Raw genomic sequence first — 23,069 nt, 5'->3', positions numbered from 1 at the left:
TAAAAGGCCGAATAAAGTACAAAGTTAAATAGAAAAATAGTAAAATTCTGAACAATGCATTGAGTTAAATTCACACATATTGTGTCGTTTATTTTAGATTCCTGAAGATGATTTGAGCAAAACCAAAAGATCTGTTTTATCGTCATTAACGTTTGGCTGGGTTGAGCCGTAAGTTGAAAACAATAATAATGATAATAATAAATATAATGATAATAAATATAATAATAATAATAATAACATTTGATAAATAATAATAATGATGATGAAAATAATAATAATATCTTGTTTTTTTGTTTGTTTTTTGTTTTGTTTTTTGTTTTATTTTTTGTTTTGTTTTATGTAACTTATAAATCATGGTATTGTGGTTGTTGATATCCAAGAGCAATGGTCTATATCCCTATACAACTACAACACGATAGTTGTGAACTCTCCGAGGTTATGTCTGATATATACTGTCAAGTCTTGGCATTCCCATTAGATTTTGATAAATTATTCACCGAGTTTTTACACTGGAAAATATTTTAATACTCTTGCGTCACCATTTTTTTTTCATGTATATTTGCTACAAAATAATTGTTTTTAAAATCCTCTTTGTTTTACTATGTTTAAACAAGAGGGGAGAAATAAACCAGAAAATAAATTGACAACGCATGGCAGAAAAAGAACAAAAAAAAACCCCAATTATTATAGACAAACAAAAGTACACAAAACACAACACAGAAAACTAAATATTAGGACACATGAACCTCCAAAAACTTAGGGTGATCAGATCCTGCCTCACATGTGGTACTCGTCGTATTGCTCATATTAGTACAAACCCGGTTAAATTGATTTCAGGGTTTGAACTCAATCTATGAGACAAATCTTAGAGAATCAAGAGGGTTCGGTTTTGTCAGGTGAGATTAACGTTAATTGATAGGGAAATTTTTCTGGACTTTGAAAATTGTTCGGTTTAAACTGAAATTCGGTTTTATCAGGGTTCGGTTTACCCAGGTTTCACTGTATATTTAAATGATTAATATAGGGATACATTATTATAACAGCATTGTTTGTAGTGAAGTGTTGTATCTGCAGAAATGGACATGCTTTATTTATCTTAAATGCTTGCCAATTACATAAACACTCGAACAACGAGTCCATACATGTGAATTCGATTCCTATATACGTTTTAATGACTCAGTTATATTTTAATGATATTGCTCTTTTACGCGATACACTATAATTTTATCACTATTCCCAAAAGTAAAATCACAAAATACGTATACTGAACTACGAGTAAAATTCAAAACGGAAAGTCCCTAATCAAATGGCAAATTCAAATGACAAAACACATCAAACGAATGGACAACAACTGTCATATTCCTGACTTGGTACAGGAATGTAAAATACACACCTATATGATTCATACGACAACATTTTACCTTCAAGTTGAACATTGTTATTTCAGACTGCTTGAAAAAGGACGTGATAACAGCTTAAAACTGACTGATTTGCCACCATTTGGACCATCTAGTACAACAAAAACATGCATGGAGAACTTCGAAAAATATTGGACAAAAGAAGTTACTCGAGCTAACAGGTACATGTATATAGCCCTTGGTTATCTCCCTTATAAAATGGTTTAAAATATTCGGCTTTGAGCTCTCCTGACAAAGAATCCAGAAAAGCTCTTCGTTGCATGAAACTTATAGCAATATATATCCCTTATAAAATAATATTTATCTTGTTAACGGCACCAAATTTAATGCGTTCGATGAGCATTTCGACTGTCAATATCTCTTCAGTGATACACTTAGCAAAAATATTTGAAAATATAAAACCCGCTTCATATATACTGAAGGGTTGATCAAACAAAAAGGTACCAAAAGGATCTTCAAGACAAGGCTTACATTTACAAGCAAGCATGCGGGAGTTATTTCTGACATCAGAAATATTATAACAAAAAAAAAAGAATATGTTTTTCCTTTTCGTCGGATATCCAATAAAAATCATTAAGCAGCATAAGATTTCCAGCGAATTTGTATTTTAACAGCTCTTTGTATATATAAAAGAGAGGCGAAAGATACCAGAGGAACAGTCAAACTCATAAATCGCAAATAAACTGACAACGCCATGGCTAAAAATGAAAAAGACAAACAAACAAATAATAGTACACATGAAACAACATAGAAAACTCAAGACTAAGCAACACGAACCCAACCAAAAACTAGGGGTGATCTCATGAGATCCGGAAGGATAAGCTGACCCTGCTTCACATATGGGACATGTATCTGATATCACAAAACAGTCTGATGATAAGTAAGAACAAAACATTAGATTAATTGAATATAGGAAGATGTGGTGTGAGTGCCAATGAGACAACTCTCCATCCAAATAACAATTTATAAAAGTAAACCATTATAGGTCAATGTACGGCCTTCAACACGGAGCTTTGGCTAACACCGAACAACAAGCTATAAAGGGCCCCAAAATTACTAGTGTAAAACCATGCAAACGGGAAAACCAACGGTCTAATCTATACAAAAAAAGAGAGAAAACATACTTTATTGTCCAAAATAGCGACACAACATATCTCAGGTAAACGTTTTTGAACATAGCTAGCCTTTTCAAGTTTGCACCAATAAGTATTGGCAGCTAACCAGGTTTCAAATGTCTCATTTCAAATATCACGAATATGGCAAGCCTCAAATGACGTCCTTCATTGGTTCATATGACATTTGACTGGCAATCAACAGGAAAACATTAAAAACATATTTTATTCTTGTATTTGTGATAGTGAGAAAAAGGACAAGCACTTGGACAAGAAGAAAATTCCAAAAGCCAGGTTACTGACTTGTATTTGTAAGGCATCAGGACCACAGTTATTATTATCTGCATTGAACAAATTAATTACACATGGAACAGATATCGCACATCCATTTACATTGACGTAAGTTTTGAATATGATCATGTATCGACTAATTTTTTACAATAATTTATTCAAAGCTTATTCTATCCTTCTCGGTCACTGATTTGCTATTAAATATACTTCTTGTACAACGATAAACTATTAACTGAAGTAGATATAAGTTTTCTTTTGACAAAATTCTAAAGCGTATTTTAAAAAAAACGTTGGAGTAATTCAATTAGTAGAATACATGTACATCTTTATGATGGAAAACACAGCTAATGTTAGCTTCTATTAACAATTTTCACTGGAAAATTCTGTAAACACATGACGAATGTGACGATAAAAGCTCCACCAGAATATAGGCATAGTTGGTTTATTTTTAAATTATAGTAATTATTTAACAATCGATTCAACGTTTCCGGCGTACTGGGTGCCGTTTTCCTTTTAAAAAGATTTATTTATATCATTCATTATTATACACTTTGTGTGATTCATTAAAAAATCTTTCCTTGAATAAGAGCATACTAGACAACCTCTTGCCAACTTATGATATACTTGTCGCATTTTAAACTATGAATCATAGTTAACCGAAATTTAGTATACAGTCTTAAGTGGAATGCTACTTTTGTATGTGATGTTATAGCTCATAATTCATCTTGTTGGTTTTATTTATAGATTGCTGTTAGCTTGTATATCGTCCGAGTCACCCGAAGACACACAGAAAGGCTACATGTTGGCTTTTTGTATCTTCGGAATCGAACTGATTAGAACCTTTGCTGTGATGCATCATATACACATGACACAGGAAGCAGGAAGAAAGAACGAGCTGGCACTTACTGTAGCAATTTACAAGAAGGTACAAATACATGTATATAATAAGCTCTTAAGAGAGCCGTGGTGTAGTGGTTACTGTATCGGACTACTAACACAAAGGTTCCTGGTTCGATTACCTCTCCGGGATTCAAATTTCAGGGACTGAATTTTCGGCACTCCCTTGACACCATTTGCGAGTATAGTCGTGCAGAAACGATGATAGTCCGTCGGAAGGGGACGATAAATGGCTGACCCGTGTTTTAAAATAGAGAGTCATACATCTTGTACGTAACAGACACCCTTGTATATTTCAAAAGTGAGCAGGCTAATGCCGCTTCAGGGCAGTAATCGCATCCTCAAAGTGGAAAGGGATTAATATAAGTTGCAAAACTTGTTTCCCAATCCACTATAAATAAATGTGTTTAAACTATTAAGCTCTTTGTGATTTATTGAACAGTTTGGACATGAAACTAATTTAAGATCAATTGAATGAGAAAACTTTGTTTTAATCTATACAACGCATGGCATTTATAACATGTTGTTTTCATTGTTTTACAGCATTGGATCGATACCTCTACTGGAGGATTGTGCCGAGGGTTTCATCAGCTCAGTAGTCAGTACTTCGGTAGTGACAAGATCTTTAAAATTGATCGTTTTAAAATTTGAAATTGTAAAGAAACTAATTATAAGGTTTCAACTTCCCTAGGCAAAACTGGACTAGATGGATTTTGGATATTATTTAAGGTCCTTTTTGGTTACACAGGTTTTCAACAGTTTCGGTTCATAAACATCATTAGTTTTCAAATATTCGGCTTTGAGCTTTCCTGACCAAGAATCTAGAAAAGCATGAAAATTATAGCGTGTTGTTTTACTTGTATGCCACACCTACGATAGTAGAGAGGCATTATGTTTACTGATCTGTGCGTCCGTCCGTCTGTTCGTCCGTGCGTCCGTTCGTCTGTTCATCCCGCTTCAAGTTAAAGTTTTTGGTCAAGATAGTTTTTGATGAAGCTGAAGTCCAATCAACTTGAAACTTAGTACACATGTTCCTAATGATATGATCTTTCTGATTTCAAAGCCAAATTAGACTTTTGACCCTAATTTCATGGTCCACTGAACATAGAAAATGAAAGTGCAAGTTTCAGGTTAAAGTTTTTGGTCAAGGTAGTTTTTGATGAAGTTCAAGTCCAATCAACTTGAAACTACTCCTCGACGTAGACGCAGTCATGGTCATCGTCATTATACATCACCTTCTCTGCATGATGTCTCTATTAATGACTTGCTGCCATTCATACAAAAGCCGTTAGGTATTCATCACATTCGCACGAAACTTTATTCATTACCCCTTTCAAAACTTCATTCTCTGTTCAATTTATGTTTGGAATCCACTGTTACAAACCCTCATTCAAACCAATACAAACTTGAAGCTATAATTTCGGATATTGCAAGTCACAGACTTTTCAAGCCAGTTCGCATTGGAAAAGATGAAAAAGAGAAAAGATTTTTTCTTAATCTTTCCTTTGCCAACAAAGGTCTCGATGGCGTCAACCTAGGCAATATCCTTCATCATAAATTAGTACAATCGAAAATACCTCCTTATTTCAAAGACCAGTCTGTACCAATAATTTCTTATACCTATACCAAACCTATTGCAACTAAAATTTTCAATTACAAACGCGTTTTGCAGGATCTCGATATTGACGACTTCAAGTCTAAACCTCCTGATTGCACTTGTGCTAGTTCCAAATTCACATATAATCCTGCTGGCCACGTTATTACCGGTGACCTTAACATTGTTAATAACACTTCTCTACGAAATGTGTTATCGAAAGGTCCCAAATATCGTGAGCCTAAATCCATCAATTGGAAATACAACTTTAAAATTTTGATGGATTCAGTCGAGGATTATGCCAGGCAATGGGCTAAGCGCGAGAAGGAAGACGTAGACACTCTTTCCGAATGGATTAAGGCAGTGAGGTCGTTGATACAAATCAGAATTAAGAAACTGAATGGGTCCATCAATGCCCATGCTACGTCAATCTTTAAAGACCCAAATGTTGCAAAACACCTATCCGACCTCCATGACAAATATGTTGTTGTCCCCGCAGATAAAGCCCCAAATAACATCGTTTTTGTGTGTAAAAGTCACTACATCAACTGCTTGATAAACGAATTAGGTATTGACAATTCACTTGGAAACTCAACATATACCCTCACGACACTTACCAAAGAGGAAATCCTGGATAATCATAGGTCTGTTCTATGTTCCTTTGGAATTTCAACCAAAGATGAAGAACTGGATCTTCCATCACTGTATTGGATACCTAAACTACATAAGTGTCCTTACAAACAACGGTATATTGCTGGGTCTTCCAAGTGCTCCACGAAACCTCTTTCTAAATTATTAACATCTATTTTATCAGCAATCAAAGACGGGCTTCAAAGTTATTGTGAAACTGCCTATTCTAGAGGTGGCGTGAATCAGATGTGGATACTTAAAAATTCAAAAGATCTTTTAGAGTACATACAATCTAACTCTCTTTCATCTTGTAACAGTATTAAAACATTTGACTTTTCTACTCTGTACACAAGTATTCCACATTCCAAACTAAAAGACAAATTGAAAGAGTTGGTATTACTTTGCTTCATAAAAAAGAATGGCCAACGTAGATACAAGTATCTTGTCTTAGGGAGGGATAAATCCTACTTTGTAAAGAATCACTCTGATTCAAACAAAAAATTCTCTGAAACTGATATTATCAAGATGCTTGATTTCTTGATTGACAACATATTTGTTACGTCCGGAGGACGTGTTTTTCAACAGACTGTCGGCATTCCAATGGGAACAAACTGTGCCCCTCTACTCGCTGACTTGTTTCTTTATTATTATGAGGCTGACTTCATGCAGGAACTTCTTAGGAAGAAAGACCAGAAGTTAGCAATATCCTTTAACTCTACTTTCCGCTATATAGATGATGTTCTTTCACTAAACAATTCAAAATTTGGTGACTACGTGGAACGCATCTATCCAATCGAACTAGAGATAAAGGATACTACAGATACAATTAAGTCGGCTTCATATCTTGACTTACATCTAGAAATTGACAATGAGGGTCGGTTGAAAACAAAACTTTACGACAAAAGAGATGATTTCAGCTTTCCAATTGTGAACTTTCCATTTCTAAGTAGCAACATTCCAGCAGCACCTGCATACGGGGTATATATCTCCCAATTGATACGATATTCCCGTGCTTGCATTTCCTATCATGATTTTCTTGATAGAGGTTTGCTGCTCACAAGGAAGCTATTAAACCAAGAGTTCCAAATAGTGAAGTTGAAATCATCCCTTCGTAAATTTTACGGACGCCATCACGAGTTGGTTGACCGTTATGGAATAACCGTTTCACAAATGATATCGGATATGTTCCTTACGTCGTAACTACAATCCCCTTCCCTTTCATGAATATGACCTACCGAATTAGACTATTTACCGGATTTGTAATCACATAAGCAACACGACGGGTGCCACATGTGGAGCAGGATCTGCTTACCCTTCCGGAGCACCTGAGATCACCCCTAGTTTTTGGTGGGGTTCGTGTTGTTTATTCTTTAGTTTTCTATGTTGTGTCGTGTGTACTATTGTTTTTCTGTTTGTCTTTTTCATTTTTAGCCATGGAGTTGTCAGTTTGTTTTAGATTTATGAGTTTGACTGTCCCTTTGGTATCTTTCGTCCCTCTTTTAGTACACATGTTCAATATGGTATGATCTTTCTAATTGTAATGCCAAATTAGATTTTTTACCCAATTTCACGGTATTAAGGTATGACGTGTATTACTTGATTTAATTCACTTGACTGGATGGGATATAACGGGTCGATCATTTAAGACCAGTCCATCTATAGACAGGCGTGTCGGGATAAACTCATCAATGAAGTGTTCAGTTATTCGTTCTATATCATATTACACTCAGTTCTTTTGTATATCCGTTTGGTGACACTGATAGGTGATTAGAAATCATTCATTATTATAACGGCCATCATCCTTATCACACACATCTTCAAATAGACTGCCCTTATGCAAATTAAAACGTAGACTGCGCCCGATCAGTTGAAATAACATTGGTATAATCCTGTCACCATGTCAACGCATCCGGTCTCGCTAATTTTGGTGTTGCTGCGATTCCCAAAGTTGTGTGTAATACCTTAAGTTGTATGCTCGTATGGATTTAAGAGATTTGAACGGTAGTAAACTTATATCGGTTTCTATTTCCGAGAGTGTACTTATATGCTTATGTAATTTTGCAGATACTAAGGCTATCAAATACATCAAGAAAATCATCTACAGTTGGAGAGATAATAAATCTATTGTCGGTTGATGCTGGCAAAATAGGGGAATGTATGTGGAGTATAAATGATGTATGGGCAGTTCCCTTGGTTTTCTGTACCTGCTTTTATATCACATGGAAAACGCTAGGTATAAATACATTGTATCTATATATCTGTTTTGTAAAGCTCTTTATGTTGCATGAAGTGGAGAAATAATTTATTATCCATACTTCTGAATTATATGTACTGTAGTGCTCTAAAGTCGTATTGTATGTACATGTAAAAAAAAACAATTGCCAACCAAATAGACCAAACATGTAACAACGTGTTATCATTTATCAGCAAGTGCTACGATTTTGGCAAATAAACCAGAAAAAGAAAAAAAAATAGTACTGCGATTCCAATTCCAATACAAAAGCAGTTATAAAGTCTGATTTTGATGAGAGACGTAATTAAGTTTCCAGTCTTAATCAAAAACATCATCTGAAAGTGTTACTGCGTTTCGAAAAGATACAAACTGACACTTTCCCTATTTTTATCAATACTTACTGCTCTTTTAAGATCAAGAGAAAGACATTAAATGATTATTTATAACTTCTGTTAATCAGATGTAATACTCTGATTTATTCGGGGCTGACTCGCCTTAAATATGAGAGGCTTAAATCTAATAGACCTATCAGTTTGAAAACCTACAATTGTCAATGATATTAATGCGTGAGCTAAGGTCGTCCAAAACATATAACCTTATAATTATTATAGATTAATGAGAGTCAACATTCTGTATCTTGAAATAAGAAATACACTATTTGAAATCCTTTGACAATAATTATACTTTTGCAATTTTAAAAGTTTAAATATTGGTCCTTCATTCTGATTCTTTCATGAAAGTATGGCAGTTTAAATGAAATAATATATATATATATATGTTGGCGATTGTTTTTGTAGCAATTCAGTTATTTTGTTGTTTCTGTATTTTCCTCTTGTAGTTTCTCTACGATTTTATTTTTTTACAAGATTGATTTTCACTCAATCGATTTATGTCTATCGAACGACGTTTAACTACTACTGCCTTTAATCATTTTTTGCAAAAAAATACAATTTGAATTGTATGGAGATATACTAGTCTTCTAAAACTGTATGGTGCATGATAATAAAAGTTCCAATACGTTTGTTTGTTAAATATTTAGATAGTTATTTATAACAAATAGCTCCATTTACATTATAAAGTACAATTATTTATAAAATATTGCTTCATTAGCATTATAAAGTACAGTTATTTATAACACATTGGTTCATTTGCATTATAAAGTACAGTTATTTATAACACATTGCTTCATTTGCATTATAAAGTACAGTTATTTATAACACATTGCTTCCTTTGCATTATAAAGTACAGTTATTTATAACACATTGCTACATTTGCATTATAAAGTACAGTTATTTATAACACATTGCTTCCTTTGCATTAATTATAAAGTACAATTATTTATAAAATATTGCTTCCTTTGCATTATAAAGTACAGTTATTTATAACACATTGCTTCATTTGCATTATAAAGTACAGTTATTTATAACACATTGCTTCCTTTGCATTAATTATAAAGTACAGTTATTTATAACACATTGCTTCATTTGCATTATAAAGTACAGTTATTTATAACACATTGCTTCCTTTGCATTACTTATAAAGTACAGTTATTTATAACACATTGCTTCAATTGCATTATAAAGTACAATTATTTATAAAATATTGCTTCATTAGCATTATAAAGTACAGTTATTTATAACACATTGGTTCATTTGCATTATAAAGTACAGTTATTTATAACACATTGCTTCATTTGCATTATAAAGTACAGTTATTTATAACACATTGCTTCCTTTGCATTATAAAGTACAGTTATTTATAACACATTGCTACATTTGCATTATAAAGTACAGTTATTTATAACACATTGCTTCCTTTGCATTAATTATAAAGTACAATTATTTATAAAATATTGCTTCCTTTGCATTATAAAGTACAGTTATTTATAACACATTGCTTCATTTGCATTATAAAGTACAGTTATTTATAACACATTGCTTCCTTTGCATTAATTATAAAGTACAGTTATTTATAACACATTGCTTCATTTGCATTATAAAGTACAGTTATTTATAACACATTGCTTCCTTTGCATTACTTATAAAGTACAGTTATTTATAACACATTGCTTCATTTGCATTAATTATAAAGTACAGTTATTTATAACACATTGCTTCATTTGCATTATAAAGTACAGTTATTTATAACACATTGCTTCCTTTGCATTATAAAGTACAGTTATTTATAACACATTGCTTCATTTGCATTATAAAGTACAGTTATTTATAACACATTGCTTCCTTTGCATTAATTATAAAGTACAGTTATTTATAACACATTGCTTCATTTGCATTATAAAGTACAGTTATTTATAACACATTGCTTCCTTTGCATTACTTATAAAGTACAGTTATTTATAACACATTGCTTCAATTGCATTATAAAGTACAATTATTTATAAAATATTGCTTCATTAGCATTATAAAGTACAGTTATTTATAACACATTGGTTCATTTGCATTATAAAGTACAGTTATTTATAACACATTGCTTCATTTGCATTATAAAGTACAGTTATTTATAACACATTGCTACATTTGCATTATAAAATACAGTTATTTATAACACATTGCTTCCTTTGCATTAATTATAAAGTACAATTATTTATAAAATATTGCTTCCTTTGCATTATAAAGTACAGTTATTTATAACACATTGCTTCATTTGCATTATAAAGTACAGTTATTTATAACACATTGCTTCCTTTGCATTAATTATAAAGTACAGTTATTTATAACACATTGCTTCATTTGCATTATAAAGTACAGTTATTTATAACACATTGCTTCCTTTGCATTAATTATAAAGTACAGTTATTTATAACACATTGCTTCATTTGCATTATAAAGTACAGTTATTTATAACACATTGCTTCCTTTGCATTAATTATAAAGTACAATTATTTATAAAATATTGCTTCATTTGCATTATAAAGTACAGTAATTTATAACACATTGCATCATTGCTTCATTTGCATTATAAAGTACAGTAATTTATAACTCATTGCTTCATTTGTATTAATAAATACAGTACAGTTAATTATAACTATTGCTTCATTTGCATTATAAAGTACAGTTATTTATAACACATTGCTTCATTTGCATTATAAAGTACAGTTATTTATAACTCATTGCCTCATTTGCATTATACAGTACAGTTAATTATAACTATTGCTTCATTTGCATTATAACGTACAGTTATTTATAACATATTGCTTCATTTGCATTATAAAGTACAGTTATTTATAACACAGTGCTTCATTTGTATTATAAAGTACATTGTTTTAAACAGGAAACGCAGTAGTGATAGGTGTTGGTGCTTTGGTGGTACTTATGCCTATATTTTCAATATTCATAAAGAAATCACATGCTTTTCACGTAAGTATTAATGGTAATTATTATTCCACTGCATGCTGATTTTTTTATAGCGGACTCAATATTTGAATTGGTTGAAACTATCGCACGTGACTTCGAAAAAAAAATTCGTATTCCCTTCTGAGAATCATGTTCCCCTGTGAGTATCATATTGTCCTCTGAACTTCGGGATTGGTTTGTGCGACGTTACCCGCGATTAATGTTTTAAAACGTTTTGATCATTTTTCCTAAAGATAGTAGAGTAATTCTGTTTTTGATGATTATTTCAGATCTAAAATCAAACAGAAGAGAATAAATAATTAAATCTTAATCACTACTGATTATTATTGTGTAAGTTGACGATGTGTTGAGTAATAAAAATCACTCTTTAGTAAAAAAAACTATGAACTAATGATTTTCAATATGTACCGACGGATACAAACTTTAAGAGGGCATACTAGTACGTATTTTGATCATAGAATGAATGACCAGTTGTATTACAAATACTTTAACAAAAGTGCGCACCACAGAGAGTCATATCGTTAACAAGCATACCACTGCCACTACCCAGCTTAAAGCATCTTCCGAACATGTGAAAGTCCCTTACCATGTACTGGTTACCGAAATTACACAAAAAAACATTTAAATTCCGTTTCATCTCCGCTTCGAGTAAGTGTTCTACTACTAATCTATCAGTGCTTCTAACTACACCCCTTACTACTATCAAAGAACTGGTTATTAACTTTTGTAATAAAGCTTATGAAAATAATGGTATTAATTATTTTGGGAGTGTTAAAAATTCTTTAGAGGTTTTAGATAAAATACATGCTTTCGATGGTCCTTACAATTCTGTTGACAGTTATGATTTTTCCACCCTGTACACTACACTTCCACACAATCTTATAAAGAAAAAGTGTTTGTATTTGATAAAATGGTCTTTCGAAAAATCCCATTGTAATTTTATTTGCTGTAACTCGTTTAAAGCCTTTTTCTGTAACGAAAAAGGAAAGTATGCTAGATACACTTACTGGAAATGTGAGGATATGATTGAAGCTTTACATTTTCCGCTAGATTACACTTATGTACGTTTCGGCGATAAAGTGTATCGTCAGGTAGTAGGTATTCCTATGGGCACTAACTGTGCCCTTTAATAGCAGATTTATTTCTATATTGCTATAAATCTCAGTTTATGACCAAACTCAGTAAAGACCCATCATTGTTATATTTGGTTGATACATTAAACAATACCTACCGTTATCTGGATGATATTTTTTCGTTGAATAATCCAGAGTTCTCTAAATATACTTCAGAAATTTACCCAAAAGAACTTACTTTAACTAAATCTTACATAAACAGCAGCAGTTGCCCTTTTCTAGATTTAGACATTTCAATTTCAAACGGGAAACTTCATAATAAAATTTACGACAAATTGTTAAAAGGAACGATTTTTTATTTCCTATTGTTAATTTTCCTTTTTTAGACGGCGATGTGCCTTTGGCTCCATCATACGGTGTTTGTATATCCCAACACGTTCGGTTTGCCCGTGTGCGTTCTGATGTCATAGATTTTAACGAACGCAATCAATGCATCACTGGGAAATTGTTGTGTCAGGAATTTCGATACCATAAATTATTTAAAACTTTTACTAAATTCTTTCATAGATACAAAGATTTGATTAGTAAATTTTGCTATACCTGTAGAAAACTTATTAAAAATAGTGTTTCACATCCTAAATTTTATGATAATATTGTACTTAAAGCGAGGAAATCACTATGTGATCCGTGTTAACTCATCGAACCTTTAAACAAACTTATAAGTAAGGGTTATCGTACCAATATTGTAATTAGATCTCTGAATATAGTTTACATTGGCACTAATATCGATTTTGTCATCAGCAAATTAAAACATAACTAAATTGTATCTTCTTTTGAGGCGGGATGTATAGAGACACAGATACGTTAATTTTTATCTCTATAAAAGTCGCTCTTCACTATCCTACTACCTGTCGATACATTTATTTTTGGCATTGCACAAGTCATGTCTTCTCTGACTGTTCATGACGTTAATATACTAAATCCCTGGGATGTGTTTTAGTTGATTTTAGTCTCTGATGAATGATTTTTTATTATTAATTGTGTTTGGCTTTTAACTAGCTGTCAGTAACTACGAGTACTCTCAAATCGTATTTTCTTGTTGATTCCACCTGTTGATACTGTTTGTAATGCTTTTTTGTTATTTTTTATTTATATGGATCTTGTTTATATACCAGCTTTGATTATTTGAAATATCTTCAAATTTTCACGTCTTCTTACTCCATTTGTATAAACTTCAAGATTTACCTGTATTATTAAAACTGTTTTTTTTTCTGAAGTGAATATTTTCGAAGGGTTAAATATTTCGCAGTGGTGTCTTGCCATGGCTTTGTTTGGAATTTGTTGGTTTGCTTTTGCTTTTTGGCCTTGAATGTTTGTCCCTTATATTTTATAAACTGTGCATTTGCATTCAGATATCGACGATCAAATTTATTCGTTTATAGTGTATTAAGTTACGTTTTTTGATTGAGTTAGACCTGCCAATTGATATTTTATCGTGTGTTTTTCTATGTTGTGATGTTATGCTACATGTATTGTTTCAGAAAAAAGGAAAAGGTTTGGGTCCATTTAAACTTTTAAATCCCGCTGCAAATGTTTGCACCTGTCCTAAGTCAGGACTCTGATGTACAGTAGTTGTCGTTTGTTTATCTTAGTTATACGTGTTTCTCGTTTCTCGTTTTTTTCTATAGATTAGATCGTTGGTTTTCCCGTTTGAATGGTTTTACACTAGTAATTTTGGGGCCCTTTATAGCTTGTTGTTCGGTCTGAGCCAAGGCTCCGCGTTGAAGGCCGTACATTGACTTATAATGGTTTACCTTTTTTTTAAATTGTTATTTGCATGGAGACTTGTCTCATTGGCACTCACACCAAATCTTCCTATACATCTATATCAGCGAATACAGTATTTGACTATAATTATAACTAGTTGGTTTTGTTTGGTCTAAAAACTGGATGAACTCAACTGTCTTGTTTTGTCGCCTAAAAAATTCAAAGAGTGCGGAAGTAGTCGGAAACAATTGTCATAGAGTAACCACTATAAACGTAATTTTTGCACAATGACCCGTAAAAAGATATTCCATTGTCATTATGTAGTTAAAAATAATATACCAAAATTGCCAAAAACCAAGGTAAATTTACAAAGATTGAAAAAAAAAGTACAGAACTGAGAGGAAAATCTAATCGGAAAGTCCATAATCACATGGCAAAATCAAATAACAAAACACATGAAAAACGAATGGACAAGAACTGTCATATCCTGATTTGGTACAGACATTTTCAAATGTCGAAAATGGTGGATTAAACCTGGTTTTATAGCGCTAACCCTCTCACTTTGATGACAGTCTCGTCAAATTCCGTTATATTTACAATGTTGCATGAACTAAACAGACATAATAAATCAATAAAAATATGGGTACAGCAGTCATCATCGTGTAACAATTTTAAACGGAACAATTTAACAGAACACAAAAGCATCTATCTACAAACACATTCATTGATTCGCGTGTCTGAGAGCTGACTTATAGTTTTGATGAAATAAATTTAAAACAATTATCGACGATAACAATTGTATAATGAAAATGAAAAATTGCCTTCCCAAATTTTTCCGTTTCGATAAGTTGCTGTTTTAACTTAAGATCATAAACGACGAATGAACCGCAAAGTTAAATTGACATTCTATTTTTATCCATCTGATGAGTTGAGCCTTTTTCAACTAATTTTTATAGTTCGTTCTTATGGTGTACTGTTATACCACTGTCACAGGTTAGGGGAAGGTTTGGATCCCGCTAGCATGTTTAACTCCACCACATTCTGTATGTATGTACCTGTCCATAGTCAGGAGCCTAAAATTCAGTGGTTGTCGTTTGGTTATGTGTTACATATTTGGTTTTTGTTTAAAAAAAATGTGTACACACATAAGGCCGTTAGTTTTCTCGTTTGGATTGTTTTACATTGTCATTTCGGGGCCTTTTATAGCTGACTATATAGTATGGGCTTTGCTCATTGTTGAAGGCCGTACGGTGTCCTATAGTTGTTAATTTCTGTGTCATTTTGGTCTCTTGTGGAGAGTTGTCCCATTGACAATCATTCAACATCTTCTTTTTTATATTCATGTGTTGTAATGTTTTGCCTTAACGTAAATGCGGAAAAACTGAACACGAACAATACTTTGTGTTGATCATGTTGATTGTATACTCTTTTCAACTTTATCAGAAGTAGATGTAGTAATTGCAATGCGCTGCGTCGCCAGATACACATTCAACTTCAATTTGGACCGCCAATTTCCAATATTGACCAATATAAGGTAACAACCATATAATATATGTTGATACAGTAAATGATTAACCTACAATGGGTATCCATAAATTCTCAAATAGCGGATATGACTGTTTTACATAATTTGTAACAGGTTTTAAAGAAGAGTTTCACTGATGCAAGAATCAAAATGATGAATGAGATTTTAAATGGGATACGCGTAAGTAGCTTTGTGATCAAATTTTCGCTAGTGTATTGATTTTTCCACCTTTATAGAATTATAGCCGGTTTTGGCTTTAAAAGAGAAACGAAATATACAAGAGGGACAGTCAAACTCATTGATTGAAAATAAACTGACAACGCTTTAGCTAAAAATAAAAAAAAAGAAGAACAGACAAATAATTATACAGAAGACAAAACATAGAAAATTAAAGACTAAGCAACACTAACCCAACCAAACACTGGGGGATCTCAGGTGCTCCAGCTCTTCAACATTTGTGTTAGGTTTATAACTTTCAATCATTGTTACCTTGAACATCATCGAAGAGACAATACTTGTTGAAATGCGCATCAAAGTATTTTTTATAACGCCACATTTCAATGTTAACAGCTGACAGACATTAATAACAACTTCCCTGACAGTAAAATACTGTGTGATCCTTCATGAAATTAAATTGTTATACTTTATAATAAATTCATTTTATTATAGTTATACGTCGTGTATTAAAATAAAAAGATATAGTATGATTGCCAATGAGATCAACCAAATGACACAGACGCTAACATTTGCAAAACCAATACTATAAAAAAGAAGATGTGGTATGATTGCCACTGAGACAACTGTTCACAAAAGACCAAAATGACACAGACATTAACAACTATAGATCACCGTACGCGTAGCCTTCAACAATGTACTGCATGGTAAAAATGAGAGTGGAAATGGAGAATGTTTCAAAGAGACAACAACCCGAGAACAGACAACAGCAGAAACAGAAAAAAATAGCAGATAAGCTATAAAAGGCCCCGAAATAGCGAAACGGAAAAACTGTCGGCCTAATTTATGTAAAAAAAAACAAGGAACAAAAACAAATAGTAGCATTGGGTTTAAAGTCCTCTGTTTCTTTTAGAAATATAAGATAAACCCATGACATTTTATTTTGAATTTGTTGAAGGTTATGAAGATGTATGCATGGGAAGAGTCGTTTATGCAACGTATTACAGAAATACGCGATAAAGAGTTAAATATGAGACAGAAAACTAAAAGACTTGAAACATTCCAGTTTGCATTGTCATCATCAACACCTTTTATGGTAAATATTGTAGTTGCTAATCAATCTTTATGAAACTTCTAATCATGAATGAATCCTCTATCAATGCAATGTTACAATAATTATTTGGCTAATTGTCAAAGCATACAACACTAAAGGTAATTACAGGTTAACATTCGAATTGACAAATAACTGATAAATACAAATTAAGATTTTTGAAGTGATTGCTTATGTGACAACAAGCAATTCAAAGAGACAAATAATCAAACCAAATCCATCGTCTCCATTGACCTGATACAAGTAAAATCAACAAAAATACAAAGTATGATAGGCAATCAGCAACAACAGCCACTGAGTTGTGTGTCCCTGACTTGGACAGGCACACACACATAATTTAGCGTTGTAAAATATGGGATCCAACCTCTCCAATCATTTAACTGGTTAACAACACAGCAAAATAATAAATTATAAACATCTTTTAAGGTGGTACCCAACACTTTAACTAAAATAATTTGGCTCGTTTAATTTTCATAAAATTTTGACAAAGTATTTACTTTGACCATTTGACAAAAATATAAAAATTTCAAAAAATTTGAACCAACCAACAGAAAAAATACACTGGTTATATAGCAGTTTGGTAGCCACTTATTTTGATCATCGAGAAGCTTAATATTCCCTTAATAACACAATGTAATTAAAACGTTTAGCTGATTTTACAGAGTTATCTCCCTGTAGTGTTAGGTACCACCTTAACCAGATTTGGACAATGCACAAAAAACAACTAACAAAATAATACATGAAGCGCATATCAGAGTACCCTAAATTACTAACAGCTTATCGCAGGAAATGACCACTAAAATTGAAGTCATAGTTCCAAGACATAAATATCAATCAGTACACATTCAAAATTTAGTGAAATTCGCTTACATGTATAAGTCATAGAAATCACCAAATTCTGCATTGCTTAAAACTCATATAAGTATTAACAAGATGTATGACATGAATTATCTAAAATATAATATCGAGGAGTCTTAAAATCGATAAATCATTCAATTAATCAGTCATTGTGCATGTTAAAAAAGAGCAATAGCTTACTCACGATAATGAAATATATTCTTATAAGAGACAAACCAGGTGTAATGGCATGCCAATGATAATGACAAATATAATAAGGAGAGACAAACAAGGTGTAATGTCATGCCAATGATAAGACATTTTTAAGAAGGAGAGACAAAGAAGTTGCAAGATTATATTTTTCATTACTACTCTTTATTATATTATCGGAATTGTTTTTCAGATATCATTTTGTACTTTTGGTTCGTACGTGTTCTTGTACCCAAACAATGCTATATCAGCTGAGAAAATATTCTTGTTCACCTGGATGTTTGGAAATCTTCATTGGGCTTTGCATGCCGTTACACATACCATCAACAATTTTAACACGGTAAGTGTAAAAAAAAACAGAAACATGTTTAACCTGACGGATGATGCGTGCATTGCAAAAAATTAAATTACTAAAATACCGAACTCAGATGAAAATTATAAACGGAAAATCCCCAAGCAAAGACAGAATCAAGAGCACGAATACATCAAACAAAGAGATAACAGTAGTCATATCCCTGAATTTGTACCGACATTTTCTTATGTAGAAAATGATTACATGATACAAAAAAAGAAGATGTAGAATGATTAATTAATTTTGGGTTTATAGCTTGCTAAGCCTCTCACTTATATGACTGACAGCTCAAACGAAATGATCATATTTACACATATGCCATTGGTGGGGTTTTCAATTTATTTTGCACGTTCCTGATTGAATTATATATATATATATATATATGAGATTCAAAAATTGGTAAAAATATGGTTTTCTCTAATGAGACTCTCAGTTTGGCAAAGGAGTGTCGTTTACGTTTGAATATTTGAACGAAAGAACTAGAAATAAATATAGCCATTTCATGATGAATGAAAAATTCAAAATAAAAATATGGAAATACCCTGCTTTGGTTTTACTAATGGCATAGGTACTCCTTAACACAAAAATGATATACCACAGGGTAAATTAGACAATAAAAATTAACAAATATTCAACAAGATTATGAATAGAAAACTACAAACTACTAAAAAAGCAAAGGCCTTCAAAATACCGAGAAAGACAATTCACTCCTTAAACCATGATTGATTCCAAGAAAATAACAAAGAATAGGGATATCCTGCAACATAAGCGGCATTCGTGATGTTATTCAGAACAAATGGAATGCAATGATTAGCCCCAATCAGTGACACATTGGAACATTCAGACAAAGACTAAAGATAAAACATGATGTTTACGAATTCAAAATATCTGTGAAAAATATTCCATTTCGGAATAAACACATGATGGTGTCTTTTGAAAACATTTAAAGGATTGCCGTCAATGTTAACACTTATTCTAGTATTTTGATTTGAATGGCTGCATTCAAGGAAACACTTTTTACCAATGAGATGATTATAGTAGAGGAAAAGCATAGCGATAAAAACGTTGGGTTTTAGTTGCTAATTACAGGTATCATAACGAATTAGAAATGAATATGACTTGGTATTTTTTAGAGGTATTTAATTTCCAAGATTTAAAAACAAGCCTTTGATCTTGGAGGTTATAATTGATGTGTAAATCAAACGTCGAGAGTTTATATTCAGTGACATCAAATTTGCGCCCGTTGTTGAACCTCATTTTCTTTTATAATAAGCTTTCATTGTTTAAAATTACACATTCAGCAATAATTTGATCTTAATGTAGTTTTTTTTGCACATAGCAGTATGGCGTCATATATCATGTTCCTATTTCAAACTTCTCCACAATTGTAAAGACTTCTTTACTTTCAAGATTGCAGTAAAACTTAGGAGAACTCGCATCTCAATTTAAAAATGATCAACTTTTCAAATAACTAGTTCATCAACCCGACAATTTAAGATCTGTAAATTTGCTTTCCACAAATTTTGGTATATATAGGTCAATGTGCTTGTTTTCGAGATATTAGCCATTGAAATTCTGGCGAGAAAATATTCTTTCTTGACTTTTCATAGCTTTATCAAGTTAAATTTCTCAAAAAAATATCAAAGGTACCAGGATTATAATTTAATACGTCTACATAAGACTCATCAGTGACGCTCAGATCAAAACATTGAAAAAGCCAAACAAGTTCAAAGTTGAAGAGCATTGAGGACCGAAAACTCCAAAAAGTTGTGCAAAATACAGCTAAGGTAATCTACTTCTGGGAAAGTAAATCCTTAATTGTTTTTTTTTAAATTCAAAGTTTTGTAAACAGAAAATATATAAAAATGACCATATAATTGATATTCATGTCAACACCGAAGTGCTGACTACTGGGCTGGTGATACCCTCGGGGACGAAATGTCCACCAGCAGAGGCATCAACCCAGTGGTGTAAATAGTTATCAAAGGCACTAGGATTATAATTTAATACGCCAGACGCACGTTTCGTCAGTGACGCTATTATCAAAACATTGAAAAAGTCAAACAAGTACAAAGTTGAAGAGCATTGTGGACAAAAAACTACAAAAAGTATTAAAAATGATTAAAGTTTTATAAGACTTTTACAGATGGCTTACCATTATACATGTAAAAGATTTATAAAAAGAAACATGGGGTCAATGGGCTAATTTTTTAGGCTTTCAAATAGATAAAACCAGAGAATTCCATAATCTGACAAAATCCCAAAACATAACAAGCGAAGTTCCTTAACATCTGTTTTTTGCATCATTTATGTTATAGGCTTACATATCGTATCAACGGATTGAAAAGTTTCTGAACAATGAGGAAATCGATGATGATTTTATAACACGGAGTGAAAAGACAAGTGAGTAATCATTTATAAATGGCCTGACAATGTAAAACAAATAAAACGAGAAAACTACAATGTAACAGCCTAATTCATGTACAAAGTATGAACGAAAAACAAATATGTAACACATAAACACATGACAACGACTGAATTACAGGCTCCCGACTTGGGACAGGTTGTACTATACAGAATATGACGGGGTTAAACATGTTAGCGGGATCCCAACCATTCCCCTTACGCCGGACAGTGGTAAAACAGTACAACATAAGAACAAACTATGAAAGTCAATTAAAAAGACTGAACTCATCAGATGGACAAACATACAAGTGGAAATATATAACATGTTTTTCCACCCATTAATCTTACTTATATGTATACAAAAAATAAAAAAGGATTAGATGGACAAAAATGCATGCAGACGTGGCCGGGTACTTGTAAATCCCAACAACAAAAGGATAGATCTGAGAGTATTTGCAGTTAACTGACAGCTAGTTCAAAGCCACTTATAACTAATACAAATTTCATGCAACTAAGACTAAATAATCAATCCGTACACATCCAACATCCAATGGATTTAGTATTAAGACAGGCTGAGAAAAACATGACCTTGTTCCATTTTTTTTTATGAACATAGAGAATTAATAATCTTTAATAATAATTTTCTAATTTATATGCAGAATATGGAATTACGTTAGATAATGGAAACTTCAAGTGGGATAAAACGGCAGAAACAATATTGAAAGAGTAAGTATTAGATACTTTAAAAAAATATTAGCGTATGAAATAAAACAAAATAATAAAAGTCAGCTTTATGATTATATTGGAAAAAAACCGCCTAAAACAGTCGATAAACATCACATTCTACAGATCTAACATTGTTGGGTTGATGTTTAGACGAGTTGTATATACATTATGTACACAGCCATGTATCACCATCATTGATGGCGATCCGATGGATAAATGTATTGTAGATTTGTCACTGACTCAGACGTACTTAATATAAATATAATTATATATATATATATATAAAGCCGTTGGTTTTCCTTTTTTGTTTTGTTGTACAAATTCAGTAATTCTTTAGCCTTATATAGCTTCCTGTTCGAAGTGAGCCAAAGCTCCACGTTGAAGGCTATACGTTGACCAATAGTTGTTATCTGTTTACAGGGTGGAGATTTGGTTGTTTGACACTCATTCACGTTCTTTAATTTCTACGTCTTATTATTTTTCAAGTTGCTAAGACAGGGCTATGAATCACTCAAAGTAAGGTTATCACTCAAGAAATTTTACGGTCGCCATCATGAGCTGATTGGCCATTAAGATAAAAGTGTTAGAAATCATATCTGATATTCTTCCTCAGTTATGATAACCTTCCATCATTACCAAACTGAACAAAGAAATAACACGACGGGTACCGTATACAGTGCAGGAAATGCTTACCCTTCTGGAGCACCTAAGTTCACTTCCGATTTTTAGTTTAGATTTTTTGTTGTTTCTTATTATTATTTATAACTGTTGATGTAAATGTCGTTTGGTTTTGTGAGTCTTTGTTTACGTGTCACGGTACTTGTCTATCCCAAATTCATGTATTTGGTTTTGATGTTATATTTGTTATTCTCGTGGGATTTTGTCTGATGATTGGTCCGTTTCTGTGTGTGTTAGTTACATTGTAGTGTTGTGTCGTTTTTCTCCTCTTATATTTATGCGTTTCCCTCAGTTTTAGTTTGTTACTCCGATTTTGTTTTTTGTCCATGGATTTATGAGTTTGAACAGCGGTATACTACTGTTGCCTTTATTTACTCCTTGGTTTTGATTGTTATTGTTTTTCAGTTATAACTTTAGTATTTGTTGAATTCATGGTAAAAAGTAACTTCAAATATTTTATATATAAATGTATAACGTTTACAATTTTTAATTAAATATGGAAATCATTGTTGCCAAAATAACTCAATTAAAAAATCTAATAACAAGAAACTCTGCATCTTAGACTTAAAACCAGGAAATGGTCACCTTTAACGTCTTTTCAAAGCTAAGAGTTCAGTCTGATATCATCTGCGGACGGGGGGAAAAGTCGTAGTGTTTCCTT

The 23,069-nt window shown here is 32.3% G+C and overlaps 1 protein-coding gene across 1 annotated transcript in view; it reads left to right on the top strand.

Moving 5' to 3' along the window:
* The window catches only part of LOC139488967 (multidrug resistance-associated protein 1-like), a 51,767-nt gene that overhangs the window by 7,429 nt on the left and 21,269 nt on the right, over positions 1-23,069 (top strand). Inside the window, exons 6-16 of the mRNA XM_071274957.1 lie at positions 98-168; positions 1,448-1,579; positions 2,777-2,929; positions 3,566-3,746; positions 8,007-8,175; positions 11,467-11,552; positions 16,029-16,094; positions 17,047-17,184; positions 18,440-18,586; positions 20,917-21,001; positions 21,664-21,730. Of these exons, the coding sequence (XP_071131058.1) occupies positions 98-168; positions 1,448-1,579; positions 2,777-2,929; positions 3,566-3,746; positions 8,007-8,175; positions 11,467-11,552; positions 16,029-16,094; positions 17,047-17,184; positions 18,440-18,586; positions 20,917-21,001; positions 21,664-21,730 (1,295 nt within the window). The remainder of the gene's footprint in view (positions 1-97; positions 169-1,447; positions 1,580-2,776; positions 2,930-3,565; positions 3,747-8,006; positions 8,176-11,466; positions 11,553-16,028; positions 16,095-17,046; positions 17,185-18,439; positions 18,587-20,916; positions 21,002-21,663; positions 21,731-23,069) is intronic.

The sequence above is a fragment of the Mytilus edulis genome, chromosome 9, assembly GCF_963676685.1.
Source record: "Mytilus edulis chromosome 9, xbMytEdul2.2, whole genome shotgun sequence".
Lineage (NCBI taxonomy): Eukaryota > Metazoa > Mollusca > Bivalvia > Mytilida > Mytilidae > Mytilus > Mytilus edulis.
Note: the sequence above shows the minus strand (reverse complement) of the source record. Positions and strands in the feature narration are given on the sequence as shown.